This window comes from Oryzias latipes, chromosome 3 (genome assembly GCF_053564925.1).
Source record: "Oryzias latipes strain Hd-rR chromosome 3, Olatipes_Hd-rR_3.1".
NCBI classification, from domain to species: Eukaryota; Metazoa; Chordata; class Actinopteri; order Beloniformes; family Adrianichthyidae; genus Oryzias; species Oryzias latipes.
Window position 1 is genome coordinate 14,935,519 of NC_136239.1, and position 20,602 is coordinate 14,956,120.

Below are 20,602 nucleotides of genomic sequence, written 5' to 3' on the forward strand. Positions count from 1 at the left end.
TAATAAATCCTGAGGTATTTCAGGAGCGCCCAGGACGCACCAGTCTTGTGGAACATGACATTGTGCTGAAGGACCATGCCACTGTAAGGCGGATGAGCTACAGGATCCCAGAGCGTCTCCTAGTTCCATTAAAAAAGGAGGTGGACTTCATGCTGTCTCTTGGGATTATCCAGCCTTCAAAAAGTGAGTGGTGTAATCCGGTGGTTTTGGTTCCAAAGAAAGATGGGTCGATTCGATTTTGCATTGATTTTAGATACCTGAATGCAATGTCAAAATTCGACTCCTATCCGACTCCTCGGATTGACGATCTCATTGAGCGTCTGGGGAAAGCAAAGTACTTAACCACCATTGACCTCTGCAAAGGTTATTGGCAGGTACCCCTTACTGCTCGGTCACAAGAGTACACAGCTTTCCGGACGCCCTGGGGCCTTTTTGAGTTTACTGTTCTCCCATTTGGATTACATGGTGCCCCAGCAACTTTCCAGAGACTCATGGACCAGGTACTCGGTGGGCTTGATGGCTTTGCATGTGCATATCTGGATGACATTGTTGTTTACAGCACAACATGGGACGAACATTTAGAACATCTTAAGACAGTTCTGGAGTGTCTACATTCAGTGGGACTGACAGTCAATCCAGCCAAGTGTGTTCTTGCCCAGACTGAAACGGAGTCCCTGGGTTTTACTATTGGAGGGGGGTTGATAAGACCACAGGTTAACAAAATTCAAGCAATTGAGTCCTGTCCTCTTCCCAAAACCAGGAAGCAGCTGAGGTCATTTCTTGGCATGGCGGGCTTTTACCACCGGTTTATTCCAAACTTCTCAGCCCGAGCTGCTCCACTGACAGACCTGACTGGCTCAAAATCTCCAAATCAGATTTGATGGACCACCAGGGCTGAGGCGGCCTTCCGGGACATACAGCGTTCATTAAGTACCAACCCAGTACTTCACAGCCCAGACTTTGACAAACCTTTTACTCTGCAAACTGATGCATCTGAGAGGGGCATTGGAGCTGTGCTTCTCCAGGGAGCTCCAGGAGACCAACATCCAGTGGCTTACATAAGTCGGAAGCTGATGCCCAGAGAAACTCGTTATTCAACCGTCGAGAAGAAAGCGTTGGCGATCAAGTGGGCCATGGACTCGTTCAAATATTACCTTTTAGGGAGAGAGTTTACCCTGGAGACTGACCACAAGGCGTTATCCTGGCTGGAGAGGATGAAGGATACCAATGGACGGATAACAAGATGGTATCTTGCCATGCAGCCCTTCTGCTATAAAGTGAAGTACATCCCGGGCAAGGACAACGCCACGGCTGACTACCTCTCTCGTTCTACCGGCGAGAGTTTGGAAGGGGAGGGGAGTGTGATGGCAGCATACCCTGCCACACCCACAAACAACATGGCGGTAACCTCCCTTCAGCATTGCACACTTTCTTTTTAATTTTATTATTTCAGATTCTTTATTCTTAAATAAATGCACACATTTCTTTGAGTTAAAATATACATTTATTTATTTTCAATAATTTCTAGCACATGGACACTTGTTTAGTTTACTTATTTTGGTTTGTTTAATTAATGTCACCTGTTTTTGAGTTGCCAGTGCTGAGGGGGCTACTGGTCGCTACGGGTGTGGCTGAGGTTCTGCTCCTGGAGCTGTGCTGTGAGGACTGGCAAAGCAGGAGCTCAAGTCTTCACAGCCTTTAAATACTCCAGCCAGGCAATTAGGAAGGCACCATCTACTGAAGCCTCCAGGGGAGAAACCAATGGACTTATTTAATGTTTATTTGCTTTGCTTCTGTTGTTCATTATTCATTTTGTTCCACTTTTGATGATTTTTCTCGTCCACTAAGAGGCCAAGTTTTGTGTTTAGTCTTGTCTTTATAGTCTTTGTTAAATGTCTTTTGTAGTCATGTTAGTTCCCCCCCCCCATGTTTCTCAAGTGGTCTGATCAGCCACTATATATGTTCCCCTGTTGTGTCTTTGGTTAGGTCAGTTTGTTTCTGTTACTTGGTCTGTTCAGTTGGTTAAGTTAAAGTTATTGCCTGAGTTAATTATGTTTCTGTTGACCTCTTTTACGGGCCCAGTTTGTTCATCTTTTTACATGTTTTGAGAAAATTAAAATTTTCATTTTTGTGAAACTTCTGTTGTCCTCTTTGGCCGCTCGATCCCTCACACTGATCAACCTATAATAGAATCAAAATGACCCTAGATGTTGTATTATAAAGTAAATCATTCATCTTAAAACATGCTTTCAGTTTCAAACCATATCAAATTAACGCCCTGCAGGGGTTTAAGGCACCATACAGGTCGGTGTTCCTTAGACAAACAAGTTAACTTCTTTAGAACGATTTTGATTGCTGTGTTTCAGATCCCTCACCTGGACACAGGTGATGCCCACCAAAGCAGAACCAAACTACCAGGCGGCTTTAGCCAAAAGATATCAGAGAGGTTTTTGATCTTCTATTTTTTTCTCACAAAATTGCATATCAACACCAGCGGACTGCCCACAAATTAAGTTTATGATCATGTGACACATTGTTTTGTATTGGACCCATTAGAACAGGGGTCGGGAACCTATGGCTCGCGAGCCATATATGACTCTTTTGATGGTCACATGTGGCTCGCAGACAAATCTTTAATTTTACTTTTTTTCATTAGACCAGTCCTTTTCGGGCGCGATGCGATGCCAGAGGCGCGCAGTAGTAGCGGTGCTTGGAGAAAAAACTATCAGTTTACTATTATCTATTTCACAGAGTTTGTACCACCCGGAAAACTGTGAATTGCCGTGCCTAAAACTGCGCGCTCTCGTCTCTGAGAAAGAGCGCGCAGTTGCGGGGACGGGATGTGTGAGAGAGAAAGCAGAGGGTGGGGGTGAGGTGTTGTGGGGACAGGCTGCAGGTGAATCGCGCAGGGATTGTAAAAACGTAAAACCCGCTGCCCGTCACTCACTGCAGCGTGTGAGTGTATGTTTGGCTCCATGTCTGCATGTGAGCAGTCTTTGTCACATCTACAGAACATTCAGACCAACCTAAGATCACGTTTAAAGTCTCAACGCCTGCATGAAGCAGAAACTCACCACGTATCAACCAGACTAGACAACAAAACTACCACGAGAAATACTCATCATTTATTAGCAACAGCATAACAATGTTATTAAAAAGGATCCACAGACTTATTGTACTTTAAAAATGTTGAAATTACATCAAATGCACACATTCACTTGTATATTTAGTTTTAAAAATATTGTCGCGGACTGAGTTTAACTTGGCTGTCGGGCCGCGTTAAAAGTTCTGGGGTTCATTGAAGGCATCAAGCAGAGATCTGATTGGCTCTCAGTTCTGTCGCTCAGCCTGTTGTTAGGTAATTTGGACCAATGGGGTTCAGCTATGGGCCGAATAAGGAAAATGGGAGGGTTGGAGCGGGAGCAGGTGAATATAAAGTTGGGAGAAGCGCTCTCTCTCGTCTCGGCAGGAGAGATTCAGGAGTTGATGAATTAGTTGTATGGCGTTTGTTGTGGTCTACAGTAACCAGAATAAAGAACCTTAAAAGAGGTTAAGTCTCCGTGCATCAGTGTGGGAAAGAGACACAACATTATTGTATGGCTCTTTCGAAATTACATTTAAAAATATTTGGTGTTTATGGCTCTCTTGGCCAAAAAGGTTCCCGACCCCTGCATTAGAATGTATGTTCAATCCTTTAGAAGTCACCATCTGGGCTGGTTATGGTGTCACTAAACTGAGAACCTTAAAGAAAATGTGGGGAAACAGGCAGAACACTCAGCTTGATGACTGCTAGAACATTCTCGCTAAAGCTGGAGATAACATGGTTATTTCTCCATCAAGAAACCACGGCCATTTCGCTACAAAATGTTTTCAAAAACCGCCTGGTTGGGATAAGAGCCCTTGAGTTTGGCCTGAATAAAGCTGTCACCCCAAATATGGATCAAATCAGTGACCTCGCTTCCCTTCCACTGACTGGTCTCAGCAGCATCGTATGCCATGGTTGTTGTTTATGTTTTCGTTCCCGCCTACTTCAACGCAGAATGATGACTTTTGTAGCGTATCAATGACGTAGGGGTCGGCCTGCCCGTTCAGACGGCGGTCGTATTTCAAAAGATCGGATACGTATTGGATTCAGGACCACATACCCAAGTGGCCTGGGTCACATTTGAAAAGATCAGATCTGTGTCATTCAGATTGTCATGAAAAGATCAGATACAGGTCGCGTAGGGGCAAAAAAAATCTGAATTGTTTCAGCCTGCAGTGTGAACGTAGCCTAATTTTGACCACAAGGCAAACATTTTTTGAAAGGTCAACCAGATCATCTGTTAAAATACATATGTTTCTATTCAAGTTTCAATGCTTGCTTCTGGCTAAACTTACAGGAGTCATTATCAAAGTATATTGCTTTGCGTTTGCATAAAGTGCTCTAAAAAATATATTGCGCATCTGTGCTAGCCACCCAAGTGTTAAAGTGTCTTTGGGCAAGACACTGTGCCCCACATTTCTAGCAGTGGCCTGGTCAGCGCCTGGCATGACATGGGTGATGGAATGTGTGTGATGAGAGACTGTGGTTTTAAAGTGCTTTGAAGAAAGTAACATTTTGCAGCATAAGTACATGCCATTTAACATGTGAAAAAGCTTGTGATTCAATAGTGAATAGATATAAAACAATAAATGTTGCTTCATGTTGCATCTTTTTCTAATTTGCAGTATATATTTATTAAATTCTACCGTAAAAAGACTGACTGGAGCCTCAGTGAATGCTTGTCTGAATTGCTGTGTAACTTGATCTTACATCCATGTCATCGCAGAGCAGGGACTTGGATCCGTACTGAAGACGACACTGATGGACGGCGCTGTACAGTTGTCCAGGGAGAACTGAGCTGACAGACAGTCTGTCCTTGACAGGGACGTCATCAAGACACCAGCCCCATCCACGACTGTGAGACCAAGGAAAGAGAAAAAAACATTTACAAGACGTTTATTCAATTCTTGACAATTTGAGTGTTTTCTGTCTAACTAAATCACAGAAATACGTGTTCCAAATTTCACAACCACATTTTTTTACATTGAAGATAAAACTAAATTGATAAAATTGATTAAAAAAAAAGCTCTGGTAGTCCGGTGAAGATCTCTGCCTCAATCAGGATAAAAGTAAAATATTACCACAGATCTTTCATGTATTTTCAGATATTGAAGTAAAAAGTTGAACTCTATCCCAGCTGTAAGAATTAACAGCTTTTTAATTTGAGAAAAGTTGTAAATTCATTATTTGAATGGAGGACTTCCTGGTTTTTCATATTTATCATTGTGGCAGTATGGCGGCAGTTCAAGGAAACATCGCTAAGTGAAATTGCTTATAAAAAAGAAAAATAAATAAAATTGTTTGGCAAGAAGCCCTGTCATTTGCGGTCATGTCCCAAAGCCCAAAAAACGTGATTGCCTTTTTTTTTAAATCAATAAGACGACTAATTTTAATACAGGAAAAGTAAATAAGTTGTGTTTGAGTTGTGTTATACACTTTCAGGAGGAATATAAATAAATAAGTATACGGTACATAAGGTCATATGTGGTATAAAGTAGAGCAAAATATACAGCTGTGTGGGATTTTTCTGGTGATGGCATTTGCGCAGCTCTTCAGGATGTGAGTAGGAGAAAAATCACACGACAAGCAAAACTTTTACTCCATTTTGAGTAGGTGAGTACAGAGAATGACTTGCAACAGCAAAACAGTGGGTTTTCTTTCGTCACAGGAACTACTCTTACAATATAAGTTGAGATCATTTTTAAAAATTTGTAAAAATTTTGCACCGTATTCACCGAAAAATGGGTCAGCCTTTTTAGCCTAGTTCTGCCAGCTGTGCGACTTATACTCAGGTGCGACTTAAATATTATTAAAACAAATTACATCAATAACCACTAGAGGGCGCTGTAGGTGTGTGTGTTTGCAACTGACAGCATGAAGATGTGCCGCTCAGTCTTATGCCGGGTCTGGCGGAATTCAACGGATTTAGTGTTTCGAAGTGATATAAAGAGTTGAGCTGACTTGTCAGCATGGTTTTTTATGCCATGGTAATCTGAATATTTTTTTATTATGCTATTAATATGTTAAAGTAATGGACCAGTTTCCCCCTGTGTTTCAAGAGGATAATTAAGCGTCAGTGTGTTACTGTAGTGAAGCGTGGATATATTCAGTCGACTATTGTTGTCTATTATGTTATGATTTGCTCTTTCAGATGAAATGTCAGTTCTTATTCCCATATTTTTTTAAATCATTTTCTCCCCAAAGGACTCTCAAATATTATGCATTGTGTGGCTGCTGCGACTTACACCCCAGAGTGACTTAAATACAGTGAATTCTGATAAAATGTAACACTCTGAAACATGAAAAGTCTGCTAATCTTTTTTCCCCCTGTTATTCTGATGTTTTTTCTTAGGCTAGAATAGCTCTCTCTTCTTAAAAATGTCTAGACAGGTCTGTGTAGAAAAACAACAATTAGAAAAAATGGTTCTTGCATTACACCTCTTTAGATACACAGACGCTTAAAAGCACAGAGCTTGCATTCATATAGATTAATTATTATTTCTATTATCATTAATAATTAATAATAACATAATAATTTATAATAATAATAATAATAATAATAATAATAATAATAATAATAATAATAATAATAATAATAATAAGTATTATTATTATTATTACTATTATTATTATTATTATTATTATTATTAATTAGTCATTATCATATTGACTAGCTGGAATGGGCCTGTGGACAGTTTGCTGCTACGACTTAATGTTACTAAAGTGCATTGCAGAGAGCTGACGTAGTTTGACATGAAACAGAAAACATTTGAAGGACACTAAAGCTTAATCATGTGGTAGTATTTGGGCTTTAAATTTTCTGTCGCCACTTTAGACATTATCTTCAGATTCATGCAGCACACTATGTTCAAATATGAAAAGCTTGTAGATCATTAAGAGTTGTGTTTTCAAAAAACTGTGAATGCTACAAAAACTAAGACAAGAAAAAAAGGAATTTTACCAAATTACTTCGAAAGACCTTTGTCATAATTGAAGAAATAATGAATAAGACTACTAAGACTATGAGAGCTGTTCTACTCAAGGTCTCACTCAGAAATGTCGAACTACTGTGTTATCTGTTACTGATCTTAAAGGTGCCATTCAACCGTCCTGGATAATAGAGCAACAACACTTATGTTCTAGAAAAGAAATAAAATCAATATAAAAATTAATTTTACTTAAAAAAGAAAATCTGTTTGGAAGGTTATTCATGAAGTAAATTGTGAAGAACTCCAACTGATATTCATAAATAAAAAAGTACTAATAGTTACCTTGAATGAAACCGAAGGAAATATTAGAAAAGAACATTGAATCAAGTTCCAGTGGATGAAATTATGACAGGCAGGAGTAAAAACTGACATCATGCTAGAGAGAAATCGAGCGCTTTATTGAAGTATTCTGACTGGTTGAGGAACCTGTTCTGATTAAGATGAGTACATTTTAAGCTTTGTGTGACTGTAACCATTGTCCCTTTGTGAAGTCTTGACAGTCAGCAGTGACCCGTGTAACCATAGAAAAGTTAGCAGAATATTCAAAAAGCTTCTCCTATCTCTCTTTCAACTATCTGGATTTAAATTAAAGGACTGGGTATGAAATATTTTTATTTATGACCGATTCCTGCCAATCAAACTCTTCCTACAGTGTGATAAAGCATATGCAAGCAACGTATGACCATTTTAATTATGAAAAGCCCTTTCAGAGCAAAGCTGTTGAGTACCTCAGACGTGTACAAACATACTTGCGCATAGAGTGTGCAATAATCAAAGATTAGTGGGGCTTTCAATTTCATTTAAAATAGTTCTCTGATTTTACACAGCAGCCCTTTATACTTTGCAGACTGAGGACAGAGTTTGACTACTAGTGTGCAATTGAGCAAGGTTGCGATTTGCACTGAAGAATAAACATTTAAAGTGTTACCAACATAATCTTTTTCATGTGTTGCTGTTGAGTTCACCTGCATTTAAGATTCCAAACAGCCACCAAAACACTTCAAACACTAGTTGAGTTGAAGTAACACAAGCCCAAAACTTTTGGGCTATAACATATGTTCATATATACGTATATTTCATATTTACATATTTAACAAAAAAGTGGCTTCACATTACCATAATGTATTATCTTAAGAATGACAACTATGTGAATGAAATTAAATAATGTCCTAGCAGCCAGCTCAGATGATAATTAGAGTGGAAGATGTAAAAATGGCAGATTAAATAAAGATACAGATGGTTGAAAACATTCAATCCAACACTTCATTCATTCATGCATGCATTCATGCATGCATGCATTCATTCATTCATTCATTCATTCATTCATGCATTCATTCATTCATTCATTCATTCATTCATTCATCTTCTTGCGATTATTCCCTTTTGGGGTCACGGGGATGCTGGAGCCAATCCCGGCCACTTGTGGGTGAATGCAGGGGGCACCCTGGACAGGTCGCCAGTCTGTCGCAGGGTAGAATGTCCACAATCACACACACACGCAGTCTCACATACAAAAAAAATTGTTTAATACAGAGTGGTGCAAAAATATGACCTCACCTTGTTTAGGTTTAAAAAGTAAATGGCAATTCCTGTTTTGCAAAAACAAAAGGTTGGGGGGAGGTCAAATTGATAAATACTGTACATCTCTGTCCATTTTCAAAAGATACACTTTTTCCTGGAAATTGGAAAAATAAGTATTTGCTGATTTTGTAAGTTTATCCACTTTAAAGGATTGACAGTCTGTCATTCTAATGGTAGATTAATTTAAACAGTGAAACATAGAAAATTACAAGAAAAATAAAGAAAATCACTTCAAACAAATTCTAGAAATTTATTTGCATTCCATTGAGGGAATTAAGTGTTTGATTCCCTAGTAAGCGTTAAAAGTGCTGGTTCACAAGGACCATTTGACTCTCCTAATCAACCTGTCACCTGATTTGAAGACACCAGTTTGAACTAAAGACACCTGTCCACAGAATCAGTCAATTAGACTTGACTACTTCACCGTGTGGATGGGAGGTGCCACGTACCATCAAATCTTAAGTAAGCTTCAAATTGGTTGGTGGATGGGTCTTCAAACAGGATAATGACCCAAAACATCCAGCCAAGACAACCAAGGAATGGCTGAAGAAGAAACATGTCAAGGTCACGGAGTGACTCAGGCAGTCTCCAGACCTCAGTCCTGTAGAAAACACATACAGAGAGCTTCTAAATCTAAATGATTTAGAAGTCATCTGTAAAGAAGAGTAGACCAAAATTCCTCCTGATCATCCTGATCATCAACTACAAGAAACGTCTGACCTCTGTGCTGCCAGGCTTTTGCCAAATATTTCCAAGTATTGTCAGAGCTCAAAAACCTATTTCTCTCAATTAAAAACAAATAAGTTAATTTACATTTTTTAAAGTCTATTTTTTAATTTTTCTTATGATTTGCTATCTCACTGTTCTTGTAAGCCAACTATTAAGATGACAGTGTCAGTTTCTTTTCAAGTGACCAAACCTACAATATAAACAAAGTATAACATACTCATTTTCTCTGCTGTTTCATCCAGATAATGGGGAGTTATACGAATAAATAAGAATCTGTCGCATTTTGGACAAAAGTCCCCCAAACTGCATATGTAATTCATTAGATCAGTGTCTTTATCAAAAAATAAATTCCCTATTATAACTTTGAAACATTTTAAAGAATGGGTGGTAATTCAGCAGTGCTGCAGCGGATGAAGCACATCCCTTCACACAAATAGGATAAAGTTGACAGGAAGCCTTTGTTGGAGGAGAAAGGGAGGAAGCAAAGGGAACCGACTTGATTTTCAAAGTAAAATGCCACATGCAGCCTCGGCGAGTTCTATTTGCATAAGCCTGTGATCTCATCTGTAGAGTGGACAGTGCTGCTGTGGCATGCTTCTAAAGAAAGCACACACACAAACACTGAATCTGAAAAATAGTTCAGGCTTTATTTTTTAACTTTTTTCTTTCCTCCCACACTTTAAGCTCGGGAACAAAATGTTCAACTGTACTATGTATTTCATTCTCTGGTGCGTCTGAACAATCCACTGGTTAAATCTTTGTAACATTGTACTAAGACCAAAATATTTAGTGATGAAAGCATAAAAAAAGAGATCAATATTTAGGGTCCAAGAATGACCCCTTTAAAATTGTGACAAACACAGATTGTGTATAGCTGCAAAGGAAAACAAGGCTTGATTAAAAATGTATGATCCTTTCAGCATCATGAATGATAATTAGTGGCTGAATGAATGAGTCTCCACATGAAGCAACAATAAACACTGTTACAGTTTTTTTCATTTCACTCTAAGTCTCATAAAAAATTAACCAATTCATTTGATCTAAATTCATAAGACAAAAATAATTAAATTCCTTTATGTGGAGCCTATAAAAAACTGACTTGTCTTCAATAGTTTCACTGTCCAGCTTGGCCTTTTTTCTAAGCCTGGAATCCAGACTCTGGAATCTGAGCTCTTTAGACATTAAAGGGTGCCTCAGTATAGTGAGTCCGTTTATATGATGATATCAGCTCTCAACTCAGAGTGACCCATGACACAGCACAGAAAATAGCACCTACAGATCAAGCCTTGAAGCAGTGAGCACTCTGGCATATCAAATGCTGAGGATAAAAAAATAAACAGATAAATAAAACCTTTATCTTGGAAGGCTATAGCAGAGGTAAGACATGAAGTCAAGTGTAAATGCAGCACCTGGACCTGAGATCTACAGGATAAAAAACTAAACATGGCAACATCTTGAAAACAAAAAAAATAATGATTGCAGTATTTTCCTTTTACAAAAGTAGCCAACAGCTTTTCTGGGAGGTCATAAGACAGAACAAACACAAACAAATGAATCCTATGACTTTAAGCCAAAATAATATAGAGCTAAGCCAAATCCCATATACTGCATAATTCTTTTTGATAATAATAATTCCCCCTCAAATGTTGCAAAATATTTTAATAATACATTCATATTTATGTGCATCTGTGGGGACACCAGTATGTTGTTTTTTATAAAAATAAACAGCCTCGAGAATAAAAATTATAGCAAAATCCAGACAAAAAACTAAATAATTCCCACTCCGATCGTCTATTGATCTATTTGAAGTGTTCCCAGTTGTCTTTTCATTATGGTTATGCAGTTTTTTAACCAAAAATGAAAAAAAAAAATAAATAAAATAAACTGTGTTGTTTTGTAGGACATAGTTTCTGCAGGAGGTCATTGGAAATTCACCTCTGAGTCTGTGGTCTACAATGTTGGCACGGAGCATCGTCCCCTTCCCATTATCTATTGGTTTACACTCACTCCCACTAGCTTACAGACCCTCACACCTCAACGTAACATTATGAGAGAAGCAAATTTGGTGAGCAATATTGGAGCTTTCCAGCCGTACAGGCTGAACCAGACACCAGCTCAAATGATGGATCGAATTGTCTGCAAGGGGATGCATCCGAATGGAGTGGAGCAGAAAGCTTGTGGCCTGCCCATAGTAGGTTCCACGTCACACCTACAAGCTTTTTCCAATGGCATTTTTTCATCTCCTCCTGCTTCACAACAATTTGAATAAAGAAAAACTCAGAAAATCTGTTTTCAGTTCAATTTATGTCCTCCATCATTTGAAAAATTCTACAAGAAAATGTTGAATACACCAAAAACACCTTTTCATCTATAAATAGTAAGTCAAGTTGTTGGTGTTAGGTGGTACCGTTTAATCTGAAATAGTGTTGTGACAAACACGTTTCCGGCTAATGTCTTTTAAAAGTGAGCTAAATAGCTCAACATAATTGCAGGGGTTTTTGTAATTACCTCTTTGCATGAGAAGTGCCATACACACAAGCTGCCTTGTGTTTGTTACAGTTGCAGCCACAGTGGGTCCGTGTTTGTAATAAATGAGACTGAACGTTTTGCGTTCCTAAGCTCATATTAAAGGAAAAACACAGACAGACACACAGACTACTGGATTTTGATTCTAAGAGTCCCAAATGTGTAAATATTTCCCTGTAGGTCCCACCCCCCCTCTCCCCGACCCTTTCAAAGCAGAGTCAAAAAGCTATCATGCTGTCATGTAGCTGAACATTCACTAAATTAATTCCAAATGCTTTGAGCTAAAAAAGAACCAGGGCAAATGAGCTGGCATGGTTCACACAGGAAGCACTAGTGCTGTTGGAGCCAGAATCAATTATTTTATTCATCCAGCTGTGCTGCCTATAGAAAGCCTTGTGGGGAAGCTGTTTAAAATACACACATTTAAATATTATAGGTAAAGAGTCTATGTTTTATAAAACAGCCAAAGGAAACTCTCTATATCTCTAAGGACAAAAATGTGTTTTTTGTTTGTTTTTTTGCTTCTGAAAACAACACAATTTAATTCTATGTTTGCCCTGAACATTATAAAATCACAGAGACAAATTGTCCCCTCGAATAAAAAATTTGTGGACACAAATTATTATTTGGACGCACAAATTAGGGTTATGTGGTCACTATTAATTGTCAAATTGGCATTTAACTGGCATTTTGTGGGCACAAATTAGTATTTTTGTGTGCAATAAGTAGCATTTTGTGGTCACAAATATGTGTTTTTGGGCGCAAAATAATAATTTCGATGCACAAAATACAGCTTCATGTGCACAAAAATATGAATTTTTGGTCATAAAATACTAATTTTGTCCACACAAAATACTAATTTGTGCCAGCTAAGTGCTAATTTGAGAGCATAATTTATTTATTCAGTTTTGAATGTCATGGGGGGCTCTGACGTTCAAAAAAAACAAAACGTTGTATGCAAAGACATTACTGCTTTTACCCCCTATTGAAATTTTGAATTTGCACATTAAAAAAAGGCAAATATAGCAATTTTTTATTTTTTCCCCTTTCAGTTAGTAACAATACAGCTTGGTGACTTACTGTTGAACCTTCAGGAAATGATTTTCTTTAGACTGAGTTCTGGTTTTGAGGCTTCCTTGTGGAATGCAACACAGCTTTTGTGTCTGGTTGTGTGTTGAGCCATGTCAAAACAACTCTGTCACAAAAGGCAAAATATTTCTGTCTTTGTTCATTTGTAACTATTCATTATTTTTCACATCTGTCCCTGTATAGCAGGACTGTCAAACTCCTGCTGGTTTTCCAGAAAGCATGTCTTATTTGCTGCTGATTACCTTGATCTGGTGTGTTCGGCCAATTAGGAGCTTCAATGGTTGGTTGGAAAACATGTAGCACACCGGCCACTGAGGTCTGGATTTTGACACCCCTGCTTTGAGGTTTGTGTTGGTTTTGTAATACAGGGTACCATTAAGAACAGACTTTGATTAAAAAACAAAAAAACTACCTATCTAAATCCTGGTACTTGTGTCCTACTGCTCTGCTTGCTTCACATGTTTCCCTGCTCTGACATAGATGATGATGACCGTGTCATTATCAGGCTTCTGCAGAGCTCAGTTAAGAGCTGAAAAGCTAATTCAGGGTGTGCAGGAACAGAGAAACAAGCAAAGCATGCAGAGCAGGGAGATGCTTCTTACAACCTCAGGTAATTGCAGGAGGAAAAGAACTAAAATCACAGCATCAACCATTCACATTTTTTAGCAAAAGTTAATTTTCTCTTGACTGGGCGGAAATAGATTAGTAATCTACTCCTAAAAAACAGAAAGATAATAATTCCTACAATTGGTGTTCAAGCACCAACAAAAAAGCTGTTTCTAAAGAAAATTCTTAGACAATAATTTATCACAATAGCTACAGTTAGGGAAGGTGACATTATTATTCTGTGAAGACCAAATGAGTTACACTTATTTATTTTTGTAGACTGTTTTCATTAAATGATATTGCAGTTAAAATAATAAAGAAAGTAGATTTTTAAAATAACTAGAAGAAGCTGCATTTCCAGAAGAAAATGCAGGGTTGAATGCTGTACTGCTGAATGAAAGCTGAATTTCCTGAAGAAATGGTTGAACTACTGAAAATTTGAAGAACACAAAATGGCTGCCAAACTTTCACCATCCCATAATAATTTCATAACATATGCTGTGGTCCAAAGCTTTGTGAGCATTTTAATGGTGTCTCTAGCAAAAAGTATGTTGACGTTATAATGGTTGAAAGAAGCAAAGGTTTTCAAGCTGTGCCCAATGGAGCAAAAATCTTGGAAAATCTTGGAATATCCTGGAAAATCTTGATAGGTTTAAGGGTTTGAAGGACCAGAAGTCATAGCTGAAAGGAATAAGCTGAAAGAGCTGAACATTGTAATAGTTGAATGGTTAAATTATGTGGAAAATTGAAGAAATTTTAAATCGCCTCACATTTTGGCACAGAATGGCCGCCAAAACGTGGGTGGTGTCACCATCCCATAGTAATTTCAAAAGATATGTGGTAGTTCAAAGCCTTGTGAGCATTTTAACCTTTGAACGGTGTCTCTAGCTAAAAGTATGTTGATGTTATAATGGTTGAAAGAAGCAAAGGTCTTTAAGGATTCTCCATGTATTTAAATGGAGCAAAAATCTTGGAAAATCCTGGAATATCCTGGGATGTCTTGAAAGATTCAAGGAACAAAAGTCATAGCTGGAACAAGCAAAAATAGCTAAACATTTTAATGGTTCAATGGTTAAAAAATAAGAACTGTCCGAGCCGGGTCTTGAACCGGCGACCTCATGAATCACGTCTTCCCTATGTATTTTAATGGAGAAAAAAATCCTGGAAATTTTTGAATATCTTGAAAAGTTAAAGGATTTGAAAAACCAAAAGTCATAGCTGGAATAAGCTGAAAGAGCTGAACATTTTAATACTTGAATGGTTAAAATAGGATAAAAATTGTAGAAGGAGTTAAGCAGCAAAAAACGGCGGAAGATGGGCGTAATAAATAAAGAGAAACAGGAAAACAAAAGGGTTGAATGCTTTACAGCTTTAATGCATTCAACCAATTATAATCTGGACATTCATATACCAGTGGAGCCACACTCCAGACACAGAGGGGGAAGTGTCTTGCTCAAGGTCACAACAACAGTTGACTGGAAGGAGCGGGGATCGAACAGCCAATATTTCAATCATTGATCAACCCGCTAAACCATCTGAGCCACTGCCGGCCTTTAATGAAGCAACTGACTAGTGGATTCACTTATACCATAACATTCATACGAAACATTTGCAAGAACTGAATGATACTGCAACTTGTTTAGATAAGATTTGCTGAGCACCATTCTGGTTAAAAATGTGTAACATGCAAAATTTTCATTAAGACCTTTAATATGAAAGCCCAAAAATATCAGAACAACACACTTTATTCTACCCTGATGCACTATATACAGTATGAGTGCTGCAGTGTTGCAACCTCTTCATAACAAACAAATGCAGTTGCATTTGGGTTTTTGGCTTTCTTGAAAAAATCATCTACTGTTTATTAAGCTATGTTTTTATCTGTGTTGGGATTTTTCCGAACATCCATTTGGGAGACCAGGAGCAGCTGCAGCTTTTATTCCCATTGGAATTTAAAATCAAAGCCAACAGACATTCTAGGTGAATTTTTGTTTTACTTTTTGTCTTGGAAAGGAAAATGTTAGCAGTCTTTCCACAAGCCAAACATTTATCAGAGATCCTAAGAGTGAGTATTTTTCACAAAATCAACGATAGATTTTTATTTGAAATATTGCCTTCAAATCAAAAGTATTACTAACATGGGCTTTTAGAATGAATGCAACTATTTTTTTGTTTTTTGTTTTATTTTACTATTATTATTATTATAATATATTATTAACCTGTTTGAATTACCATACATTATTTGGTATGTAAAGCAAAAAAAGAGCGAAAGATTTGAAAGTTGTTGCATTTAAACTGTCTAAGTAGCTTAAAGTCCCAATCCAATCATCTTTTAATCTATTTTCATCATGATTATGACAGTTTTAGTCAAAATCAAAAAACCTGTGTCATTTTCTAAGACGTAGTTTCTGCAGAGTGGCAGGAGTTCATATTTGCCTCTGAGCTGTTGGCGGGACTTATTCGCTGTGGCGACCCCTGAAGGGAAAAGCCGAAAAGAAAAGAAGAAGATTGTGTTATATACTTTCTTAAATTCTACTTTGAATTCCATTAATACTCATTTAAAATGGCAAAAATATGGATGAGGTTTAAAGTTTACAGTTCATACATTAAGAATGGTCCATGGGACCCAAAGCAAACTGTGTCTGCTAGAAACGCCACAAAACAGTGGCGGTGAAAGGAACTGTGTTTCTTTCACCTTGAACTTTACTTCCAAACCATGTGTCTATATTCTAAAATATTTGGTTTAAACAATTCAGCATATCCCACCAATCTTTTTTCAACCAAGTACCCATGATCACTTGTGGCATTCTTGTCACGCCCAGAATATGGGTTTATGGGTTTACGTTCAATGTGAAACACGGCAAACATGTAAACAAACTGTTAGGATAGATAGAACCAAAGTTTGCGTTGTGCCACGTCTTATTTTTTTTTATTTTTCTGCGTCCTCATCCCTCTGCCAATCATATCTGGCTGTGTGTCTCATATCTTTGACTGTATAAACACTGAGGACTCTGGAGTATGTGCAGGATGAATACAGATGCCAGCAGAGTTAGAAAGGGATTGAAAAAAAATCACATTTGAGTTAGCAAATATTAACTTAAAATGTTTTTAGTGCTCATTTTACACCACCAGCAGGAGCTGCATGTCTCCTAGGGGCATTCACAGAGTCACAACTTGCAATAAAAAAGTGTAAGTCTTGGCAGATAGCACGATAGGTATAAACACAACAAATACTGCGGATATATGCTACCGAATGTTCGAGCTTGTTTACAGTGGTTCACTGTTTCAGTCCCTGTAGGACAGGGATTATAGCTACCCACCCATGTTATGCTTCTTAACCAACTTTGACTGCCTTTGCATGTGACATCACAGCACCTGCGTGAACGCTCTCTCTGCCATTTTGGAAATCTAACAGAGAATGTCACTGCCACGTACCTTTGTCGTGTCCACTCAATTGTCTCCTTTTTTTTTTTTTTTTTTTTTTTTTTTTTTTTTTTTTTTCTTTTAACTTGTCCTGTCCAACAGCTAGGCAAACAGATGAGAGCTGAGGGCCTCTTGTGTTGGACATATTTTATTCTAACAAGAGGGGTTATTCATCTTCAGACAAACCAAAGGTATGTCTGAATAAACCCCTTTTGTAATTGAGGCCAAACTTTATTAATTTCAATCATGTTTGAAAATCTTTGGTGTTGGACCGGACGGAAAAGGAAAGAGGGGAACAAGAGAGAGGGACGTTAGAGAGAGGGGGGGTAGGAGGGTGATAATAGGAGGGGAAGTGGGGTAAGACCATGAAGCAGCATAGAGCAGGCAGGTTTACTGGTTGTTTATCGTTACGGTACGGTTCAAATGTAGTACAAAAAGGGCGGGGCCTGTTCACACACACTCAAATATTATCAACACACCTGCTAGCCGCAGAAATGTCCACATGTCAACATGCACACAAAACAGATAGTGTTCACGAACGCATACTTATGCCTTTAAACCAACTAGTGTGAAATCTTTCATTCATTCAATCATGCAAACTATTAGTGCAAAGGTGAGCTAACACCTGTGCTCAGGTGAGTGTTTATGTTCTTCTAAAATGGATGGTGGAATGTGAAAAGAAGGAGGAGGAGCGCCCAGCCACCCCCACACCCATACCCCCGCCGCAGCAGCAGCGGCAGCCGGAATTCCCCCAGCGCCACACGGGAACAGGCAGGGAACAACCGCCCCCCGGGCGACCAAGACCGCCACCCAGGCCAGGGCCAGCAGGACCGCCGCGAGGCCCCCAGAGCCAGAGAGCAGGGAGACGCAGAGGGAAAGAGAGCGCCGCCCCAGCCCAGCCAGGAAAGCAGCCCCCCGCCGCGCCGGAAGAGCCCAACGCAGGGCCCCACCGGAGAGGGACGCCCACAGCCCCAGACGAGCACCCCACCACCACCCAGGAGTTCCGGGCATCCCCCCGCCCCGACCCCAGGTACGAGCCAGGACCCCCCAAGGGAGACCCGCTCCGCACTCCAGGCAGCCACCCACCCGGCCCACGGTTGGTCCAGGTAGGAGCAAGGCAGGGGCCCGCCGCCCCCGCCCAGGAGGGGGGAACCCCGGGGAAAAAAGGGCGGCCCATAAGGGATGTTATAAATATGGCCCGACCAGGCTCGGCCATGTTGGAAGTTTGGCGGGGCCCAGCGCCCAGGGGCAAGGACCAGGACCCACCCCCCAGGGACACGAACACCCCCGGCTCAGGTGTAATATGAACCCCCCCACCGTGCGGAGAGAGCACCGCCGGGCCCAGGGAGCCAGCACCCAAGGGACACGGCCGCCATCGCCAAGGGGCCCACACCCCCCACCAGGGACGGGGTAGGGGACAGATGGACCCAGGTCCCACCTTCCTTGTAAAATGTGTGTGCGTGTATGGGTGTTTGAGAGGGTGTTTGTGTGCATGTGTGTGTGTTTATGTTTGAATGTATATATTGAAGGGGGAGGGGTGTGTGTACTAAGGGGGGTGCAGTTAAAATTGGCGAGTAGGGCACTAAGGGGACATCTCCTGATTACTCACAGTGATGTCCCCTCACCCTCCACACCAAGGGGCCCTAAATGTCTAAGGTGCGGTTAAAATTGGCGGGTAGGGTGCCAGGAGGACATCTGCTGCTTGCTGGCAGTGATGTCCAAGCACCCCCCCTACCAAGGACCCTACGTGTCTAAGGTGCAAATAAAACCGAAAGAGGGGGGGCCCACTCCATACGGCAACCATAGGAGGGGGGCCACTCCCAAGTAGCCCCCCCCCAAGGCGCATCGCAGGCTAAACCCCCCACCCCCTCACCCTAATATGAGGTTATATAAGGAAGGGGGTAAGTTGGGGACAGCTGGTAGACTGTCCCCCGGTGGTCAAACAGCCGTCCCCCAGCCCACCCCCAGCAAAGGGGCCAGGGCCACCCAGCCCAGGGGCCCACCCCCGGAGGCGCCGACACCCCAGGCCCGGCACCACCCACCCCACACAGAGAGAGAGGAGCCAGAAAGCGTCGCCCCCCCCCCCCGGAGCAAGCCCAGGCCCCCACCCCCAGACGCCGGCCCTAGAAGAGCTCTGGTCAGGCCTCGACGGGACCGAGGAGGCCAACCGGCCGAGGCAACCACTGATTGCCTCAGCGGAGACCCCGACCCGCTAGCCCCCCCGACCCGTACTAATAATGGGCCCCCCCTCCCCCCCAGAACGCCCCCCCACAGGACAGGGCCGACAAGCCCCCCACCCCACCCCACCCCAGACCCCGCAGCCGAAGCGGGTGACACCCAGAGCGACCGGGGGCCCCGAGAGGGTTGTCCCGTCCCGTCCCAGAGCCAGGGAAGGGCCGATCCCAGCCCCAGGTGCAGATGGGCAGCCCATCCGGCGCCGCTGGCCCCCCCCCACCCGAGCAGGGCCCCCCGCCAACCCCCCCCAGCACAGGCAAAGGGACCACCCCCCCAAGCCAAGCCAGACCACCACCCCACCCCCCCACCACGCACCCCCACACCCAAGCCCAGAGGACCACGCAGCGCCCCAGCCCGCCCCAATTGTCTCCTTTTAATCAGTTGTTGTCAGCAAGACAAAATAAGGTCTGCAACTGATCAGAATCGACATTTGGTGTCTCTTTTTGCAGAGGTCCCTCCCCCCCCCCCCCCCCCCCGGTACCGACACACAACACAACGCAGAGCAGCGGGGACATGAGGAAGAGGTCGCAGTGTGAACGTTGAAAGACTGGGTTACATATAATTAAGATGTATTCTTATATATTGACAAAAAACAAAAAAACATTCATGTGAGGGATAATGCCTGACGAAGTGTCTATTATCAGAAATTAACGGAAGACACGGGGACACTTTGAAGGCCATTATCCCGCTTATAACATGTTCACTTACAAAAGAAATAAATATTCAATCAATTTTTAGTACTTTATTCTTGTTGGTGTTTTTTATTTGAGTCACTTTTGACAAAAAGCGGACTATTTGATATGTGGTGTGGCACGTTGTCATGGTAATGGCTGAGCCGGCATCGACCTGGACTGCAGCGGCAAAGGAAAGCGATATATATGCTGATCGTCACGATGGTTTAAATAAAGCATCAGTTCAGAGAGAAACTTCACCTCTTTTTGCTTGTTTTTGTCCAGATGATGAAGCTAAGTTTGTTTTAAAGAAGCCAGCACAGTGACATAGAACATTTAAGCAATTTGACTGGAACTCCTTTTTTAGGTGTACATTATCACTGTGCGTGATCACTTTTTACTGTACACCCAGCAGCCAATCAGAATTGAGCATTCACCTGGACTATAGTATAAATAACAACAGTGAGCATAGCATTAAAATTGCAATAATAATAAATAATCCACGTGGTTCGAGTGAGGGTAACAGAGGCTAAGGGAGAGAAACAAACAGCTCAGTCACATTCAAGCTCTGCAGGAACCTTTTTCCTATCATTTACATGTTTTTGGGAAAAGTTTGGATTTTTTCCCTTATTCGATCATTGTGAATTGAGTACCGGCACCCTTTTTTC

General features: G+C 40.9%; 1 protein-coding gene across 3 annotated transcripts in view; it reads right to left on the reverse strand.

Moving 5' to 3' along the window:
• The window catches only part of adamts7 (a disintegrin-like and metallopeptidase (reprolysin type) with thrombospondin type 1 motif, 7), a 201,964-nt gene that overhangs the window by 109,957 nt on the left and 71,405 nt on the right, over nucleotides 1-20,602 (reverse strand). For all 3 annotated transcript variants that reach the window (XM_078944241.1, XM_023952917.2, XM_078944242.1), the window contains exon 9: nucleotides 4,796-4,940. In XM_078944241.1, coding sequence (XP_078800367.1) covers nucleotides 4,796-4,940 — 145 coding nt within the window. The remainder of the gene's footprint in view (nucleotides 1-4,795; nucleotides 4,941-20,602) is intronic.